The sequence below is a fragment of the Diprion similis genome, chromosome 5 (assembly GCF_021155765.1).
Source record: "Diprion similis isolate iyDipSimi1 chromosome 5, iyDipSimi1.1, whole genome shotgun sequence".
Classification (NCBI taxonomy): domain Eukaryota; kingdom Metazoa; phylum Arthropoda; class Insecta; order Hymenoptera; family Diprionidae; genus Diprion; species Diprion similis.
Genome location: NC_060109.1, coordinates 5520857 through 5528722, shown reverse-complemented (window position 1 = coordinate 5528722; position 7866 = coordinate 5520857). Strand labels below are relative to the sequence as shown.

The 7866-nt window shown below is 40.3% G+C and overlaps 1 protein-coding gene across 1 annotated transcript; it reads left to right on the top strand.

Moving 5' to 3' along the window:
* The first annotated feature begins 2854 nt into the window (after nt 1-2854).
* On the top strand, nt 2855-4139 carry LOC124406224. The gene is made up of 2 exons (XM_046881580.1): nt 2855-4033; nt 4128-4139. Exons 1-2 carry the CDS (start codon nt 2855-2857, stop codon nt 4137-4139), a joined length of 1191 nt encoding a protein of 396 aa, XP_046737536.1.
* The last annotated feature ends 3727 nt before the right edge of the window (nt 4140-7866 follow it).

Genomic DNA, 7866 nt, shown 5'->3' with positions numbered 1-7866 from the left:
AGAACTAATTTTTTAACTTACTCCAGATTCTCATGGTTTTTAAAAAATTTGCAGCGGAAAACGCAGACCAATGTACACAAAAATATTATTTGTAAATATTTTTTTGAATAAGTGAAATTGATAAATTATTATGAATAAAAGTTGATGAAAATCATTCATTGACCAATTCGGTAGAAAATTGCTAGTTACATGCTGTAAGTCTGAGAGAAAGTAATTGCAGCATCAATCCAATTGCTGGAACATGCAATCCAAGTATGCACAGACAAAAGCTGATGATGATAGATAGTATTCAAATATATAAGGTTTTGCCGAAGTATAGAGCAGCAATTGCACGTAATTTAATGTTCGTCAATCTCTCTTTTTACTCATAAAACTTTTTCGAAACATCATATAAATTAATTACAATTTTAAAGGGGACATAAAAACTAAAGACTGAAATGACGTAGAGATGATTTTTCCGGATTATTTGTAATCGAATTCTTATCAATTATCGCCAATTATTTATGAATGGTTTCATGCTAAACAGTTTATCGCTCGAATGAATGCGTCAAAGGTCGATGCGAAAAGTTGAGACACGTGCAGTCTTTGAAGTACGATATCTCTGTCAAAAACGGATACAGAAAATGTCGTAAGACCTTTCGGAAGCCTCAAGAGTCTTCTACTTCCAACAAATCATTGACCTTGTCTGAGATAAGATTCCGACGTTGGCATAAGTAGATATGATACAAGAGTTCTGGATTCTAGTTCCAATTTCCGCCACCAGTCCCCCTATTCCTACAGGCCGGGGCGACTGCAGCGCCACTAGGGGGGGAGGGGGGGAGGGGGGAGGGGGGGTTATGTCGGATCTTGTTCGACGGCGGGAGGCTCTAAGTTAGATAACGCTAGACCACTTGAAAAAATTCCTGCAAATGCAGCCTTTCAGCTAATGCCGATAATAAACGCAGTGGGATAGGGACACAAGGAGGAAATTAAAACCATGCCAGAATATTCGGAAATGTGCTTATGCATCATTATGAACCATCGCAAAAACCTTATGCACAAATTTACTAAGCCGTTCAGTCTTGGCTAATCGTCGCAGAGTCGGATTCTCACCATCTGGGTGCAATAATTACTGACTGCTGCTACGTTTTCTCAAAAAGCTTTTCCCAAACAACCCTTTTTGTCAGGTCCCAAAAACATAAATCACCCGGTCAAGAGTCTAGGGATCAGAATTTATCTCTATGCCGCTCGAAGCCACTCTTTGCCAGCCGATTCTCCCACTGTGTATCTTCAAAGTTTTTTTTCACTGATAGGGGAGGGATGGGCGTGTGCAGGCTCAGCCGTGGTTGACCACAATTTTTATCATGGAAGCTGCTGCTGCAGAACGTGGAGACCCCCCCCCCTCCCCCTTTCCCTCACGATCCGTCGGCATAAGGACAGTACATCCATTGCAGACTCATCAGTCTTACACAACACGTGAAAGTGAAAAGTTCAGAATATCATCGTCACCAACGTCAAAGTCATGGCTGCCGAAGCATGCATGGGACTCGTCGAACAGATGGGGGAGGCGTACAATTTGCTGCGCGAGCAAACTCCCGGAGAAGGAAGTCACGATGTCTTCAATCATTGGATCGGTATTGGAGTGGCAAATATACAAGTTTTGCAAGATATTCTCCAGCAGCCGAGAATGAGTGTGGGGACGAAACAGCAAATTCAACATAAGATCTCCCTCATACAATCCTGGGTGGCAAAGATCCAGCAGCAACAGCGGCAGCATGGCCTGATGACAGGCGGCAATATTGGCAGTACAGCGGGTGTACAGTGGGACGATGTTGACAGCGCTTTTGCTAACCGGATTCGCACCGGCATTGTCATCAATCTTGGCCATGAGGATTTGGAGGTCTTTCTGAGCGATGCGCGGCAGATCATCGTCGGAAAATTGAAACTGGCACAGCGAATGTCAGAATGTGAAGGTCAACATGATATTGACATGCGAATTTGAACACGTCAAGCATGACGAGGTCGCTGCGGAAGTTAAAAGCTTCAATACATCCAACGTGACGATCCTCATCGAGTGATATAGACGGCTGGTTCGCGGACACAAACAACAAACTGCTCGTAAAGATCAAAGATTTCGAACAACGCGATTTCGGCTGGAGTATGATCGAGATTTCAAATATTGCCGTAAATATCAACCGATACCAGCCTCTCGCTGCAGGAGCTTCAACATTCGTTACGTTATGCAGAAAGTAGTCTTGACCTCCTTATGATATGTTGAATAGAATCTTGGATATGTAAGTCAATCATTAACACAACCAGTTGATGTCAACGTTTCGACTCTGTGATTTGAGTCATCTTCAGGACCGAAAATTTATTAATTCATCTAGAGTCAATCACAGAGTCGAAACGTTGACATCAACTGGTTGTGTTAATGATTGACCTACATATCCAAGATTCTATTCAACATATCATAAGGAGGTCAATACTACTTTCTGCATTATCATTGGGAATAGCGTCGGAGAAGAATGGGGTTTCTCCATAACGTTTCGTTGATCTACGGTGCATCCACCACCAAGCTTCTCAGAAGATGGATGTCCGCATCAAAAAAACTTGTTACACTGAAGAATATAAGGATTTTTTTGCTTATATGTAAGAAAAAAACCTCCTACCCGTACATTTAAAGTTCTCAAAACTGAGTTCAAGCAGATTATGCATTAATTCATCTTTTTAGAAACATAAATTTAAACGTATTTTGCGTAAATTCCATCTGAGCTTACTAAACCTTGAAATCAGTGAAACACACATGCTGGTTATTAATTTTCAAAAACTGTTGAGTAAATTGGCTAGGTTGATTTGTGAAAAAATTCCGGCTGATATGTCTAACAGTTTCTTCAATATGCAAAATTATGAGTTAGAGAAGTTGTTTTTAAAGATTAAAAAATCTAATCGCAAAAAAATTGATAGCTTATCAGGTGGTAACCTAAAAATACAAAACCCTAAACTCGTGTTTGTGGATAAATCAAAATGGCTGGTAAATCTTACTGACCTTGAGATACCGAGAGATGTGACTGACATGATTAATTTGGGTCCGAAACATGGATTACATATCAAAAATGACTTTATCCCTATGGCTAAGCTCATTTCTGATTTTGAAGCTTGTACGCAAAAAATTCCTTCCGAACTTCGGGATCAGGCTAGAATTGATTACGCTAGCAAAATCAACAATTTCAAACGTAACCCTCAAGTGACAGGTACTTTCAATAGGGAGGTTATAATATCCATTAGAGACTTTAGGTTATCTCATCCTGAGCTTTTGTTTCTCAAAGCGGACAAAGTCAATGCCACATTCTGCATCAACCGTAATGATTATCTAACGAAAATGTTAAGTCAACTCTCGGATGTCAACACTTACAAAATAGTAAAGCATGACCTTGTGTACACGTTACAACTTCGAGTTAACAATCTCGCGAATGCTTGGGTACAAAAAAAGTTTATTTCATCTCAATTTAAACGCTCAATTTATATAAATAATAGTGTGCCTGCTAGAGCTTACGGTTTACCAAAAATACATAAACCCGAAGTGCCATTTCGCATCATCGTTTCCTTCATTAATAGCCCAACATATAAACTTGCAAAAACTCTCAATTCTTGGATAAAAATTGGTCTAACTAGACCGGCTTCATTTATCAAAGATAGTTTCGATTTAGTAGACATCATTAGAGGTCAGGTATTGCCATCTAATTATATTCTTGTTTCTCTCGATGTTGTATCGTTGTTCACAAATGTTCCATTGGACTTGGTTATCAACGCAATCAAAAAACGTTGGGATAATTTAAAATCTAGTATACCGGTTCCTTTAGACCAAATGTTAACTGCGTTAAACATTTGTTTTGATGCCTCGATATTCAAGTTCAATGACACTATTTACTCGCAAACCTTTGGTTTACCTATGGGTTCCCCCCTATCACCAATATTAGCTGATATAGTCATGGATGATTTAGAATCGTGTTGTATCAAAAAACTTCCATTCACTTTGCCGTTTTATTATCGATATGTAGATGACATTTTAACTGCGGTGCCTACACAGTCTGTGGACTTATTACTCAACACTTTTAATGGGTTCCACCCTCGATTACAATTTACCGTAGAGACTGAACTGAATAACACAATTAATTTTCTTGACATAACTATCATCAACGATTCTTCTACCATTGCTACTAATTGGTTTCAAAAGCCTACCTGGTCACAACGTTACCTTAATTTTAAGTCACATCATCCACGATCATATAAAATTGGCACCATCATCAACTTGGTAGATAGAGGTATCAAATTGTCGAACGAATGTTACCATACCAGCAATCTAAAGTTAATCTTTGATGTGCTTATAAAGAATGACTATCCACCTGGCTTATTACACAGAGTAATCAGTAGAAGAGTTTCACAAATATCACATTCTGACATTAACAGTACAGCAAATTTGGGAGAAAATAATAACATCCAAACCTTTATTTCTATTCCGTATGTTGCAGGGTTGTTTGAAAATTTAAATAGAACTTTCACAAAATATAATGTTAGATTTGTAGGCAAAAATTTGAATGATCTACGTAGGTGGTTCGATTCTGGCAAAGATCTCCTGTATAGATTGTGGCAAACCTTATATTGGACGGACAAGCCGGTGTTTAAACACTAGGTTAAATGAACACAAAAACAACTACAAAGACAGTGAGGACCACCAAACAGCACTGACAAAACATGCCTTAAATTTACAACACCAATTCGATTACGATAATGTTAAAATTTTGCATATTGAACCCAGATATTATAATCGGTTGTTACTTGAAATGTGTAATATTGTGAGCAGTGTCACTTCTGTTAATTTGAGACAGGACATTGAACATTTGAGCGATGTTTACGTTAAATTAATTTCTAACTCTAGGAGGTAGTTACGTTACCGATTGGGTTTATGTCAGTTACCGACGCATAATATTTATTTATAGTTTCGTCGTTTACACCATCTTGTCCTCCGATGTTCACATCTCCATTAATATCGATTCATGATCCAGAGACTGTTCCGGTTTAGGTCTTCCTGTTTGATCCTTCTTGCTTCTTACACGTGTTGCGTTTTACGTTTGTTTTGATCTTTAATATCTAAAGCAATCATAATGGAGAGGTGGGAGATTCGGAAGAAGAGACTTAAGAAATTAGCTGGCTCGTTTAATATTCGCTGACGTCTTGTTCTTTCACTAAAAATTCTGTGCACTGTAAATAAGGTTAGTTTGCTCTCTTCCATTGTAACATGAGCTTTCCTTGATCGTTTTATAATTTTTTTTTTTTTTTTGTTAATTTGTTCTAGATGATGGGTATACCCATCCAAATTATCCGTCCTTATTGAAATTCTAAGCTTATTTGGAGCCAGTGTGATGGGCTATTTGTAATGTGTCAAGGTTAGTCGCATACACACGTTTAATTTTATTTTCTGGACTTCGCGACATGTGCAAGTCGAGTTGTAAATTTTGATTCTGTTCTACAGATGAATTGATAAATTTTCGGTCCTGAAGATGACTCAAATCACAGAGTCGAAACGTTGACATCAACTGGTTGTGTTAATGATTGACTTACATATCCAAGATTCTATTCAACATATCATAAGGAGGTCAAGACTACTTTCTGCATAACGTAACGAATGTTGAAGCTCCTGCAGCGAGAGGCTGGTATCGGTTGATATTTACGGCAATATTTGAAATCTCGATCATACTCCAGCCGAAATCGCGTTGTTCGAAATCTTTGATCTTTACGAGCAGTTTGTTGTTTGTGTCCGCGAACCAGCCGTCTATATCACTCGATGAGGATCGTCACGTTGGATGTATTGAAGCTTTTAACTTCCGCAGCGACCTCGTCATGCTTGACGTGTTCAAATTCGCATGTCAATATGTACGTCCCACTGTACACCCGCTGTACTGCCAATATTGCCGCCTGTCACCAGGCCATGCTGCCGCTGTTGCTGCTGGATCTTTGCCACTCAGGATTGTATGAGGGAGATCTTATGTTGAATTTGCTGTTTCGTCCCCACACTCATTCTCGGCTGCTGGAGAATATCTTGCAAACCTTGTATATTTGCCACTCCAATACCGATCCAATGATTGAAGACATCGTGACTTCCTTCTCCGGGAGTTTGCTCGCGCAGCAAATTGTACGCCTCCCCCATCTGCTCGACGAGTCCCATGCATGCTTCGGCAGCCATGACTTTGACGTTGGTGACGATGATATTCTGAACTTTTCACTTTCACGTGTTGTGTAAGACTGATGAGTCTGCAATGGATGTACTGTCCTTATGCCGACGGATCGTGAGGGAAAGGGCGAGGGGGGGGGGGGGGTCTCCACGTTCTGCAGCAGCAGCTTCCATGATAAAAATTGTGGTCAACCACGGCTGAGCCTGCACACGCCCATCCCTCCCCTATCAGTGAAACAAAACTTTGAAGATACACAGTGGGAGAATCGGCTGGCAAAGAGTGGCTTCGAGCGGCATAGAGATGAATTCTGATCCCTAGACTCTTGACCGGGTGATTTATGTTTTTGGAACCTGACAAAAAGGGTTGTTTGGGAAAAGCCTTTTGAGAAAACGTAGCAGCAGTCAGTAATTATTGCACCCAGATGGTGAGAATCCGACTCTGCGACGATTAGCCAAGACTGAACGGCTTAGTAAATTTGTGCATAAGGTTTATGCGATGGTTCATAATGATGCATAAGCACATTTCCGAATTTTCTGGCATGGTTTTAATTCCCTCCTTGTGTCCCTATCCCACTGCGTTTATTATGGGCATTAGCTGAAAGGCTGCATTTGCAGGAATTTTTTCAAGTGGTCTAGCCTTATCTAACTTACAGCCTCCCGCCGTCGAACAAGATCCGACATAACACCCCCCCCCCCCCCCCCCCCCCCCTTAGTGGCGCTGCAGTCGCCCCGGCCTGTAGGAATAGGGGACTGGTGGCGGAAATTGGAACTAGAATCCAGAACTCTTACATTATATCTACTGGCATATCACTAGCCATAGGTTGGAAATTGTGGTTTTCAATTTTTTCATTTTATTTTGCAGACCTTTACAGTAAGTACAATTCGTGTCGTCGCCACTCGTTGGAGTATACATAAAAACCCAAATAAGAATCAGAGGCTTGCTCTAGAAATTACTCGTTGTTAAAATAATATTTATAATGAAAGAGGTTCGGTCTTACGATCAAATGAAGCCATCAGACGAAGCTGAATATTTGAAAGAATAGAATAAAAATTAACACTATTTAGTTCATAGCGATTTTACTGAAAAACACTGCGCATGTAAAATACTTGTCTCCTTCGGAAGATATGTTTATATTGAATAACGCAAGGGCGCTCGAGTGCAAATATGGCGAAAATCGATCGAAAAATAAGGTATTCGACCTCCGTTCGAAAGAAATTAAATCGGGCTGGTATAATATACCACTTAACTTACTTTTCACGGCGTGGGCATTGACTAGAATAAAGTCTTTATTCCGCAGTTTTGATGCGCAGTTTGTAGTAGGCATCCCAAACTGCCGAATAAAGTAGCTTCGTCGAACAGATCGCGATATAACCTCACTCTTCGTTTCACTTTTCAATCCCCATACCGTAAAAAATATTGTATGTGGCATGCCCGTAAACCGTTTTTTGGCTCGGATAATCTCATTACTCGCTTGCGGCTCGCTTCCGGCTCGCCTTCAGCTCGTCCTGAAATCTTTATCCTTGCTAAAAAAAAAAAACGGTTTACGGGCATGCCTCATAAATATCTACTGTGCACACTCGGCCGATCTCCCCGATCTGATACACGCGCGCTCGAGATGTGCCTTACAGAAAAGGCGAAGAGAGGCGTAACACCCATC

What these genes read in the sequence shown, in the direction of transcription:
- LOC124406224 (XM_046881580.1), top strand. Translation starts at nt 2,855, where the DNA reads ATGTCTAACAGTTTCTTCAATATGCAAAATTATGAGTTAGAGAAGTTG.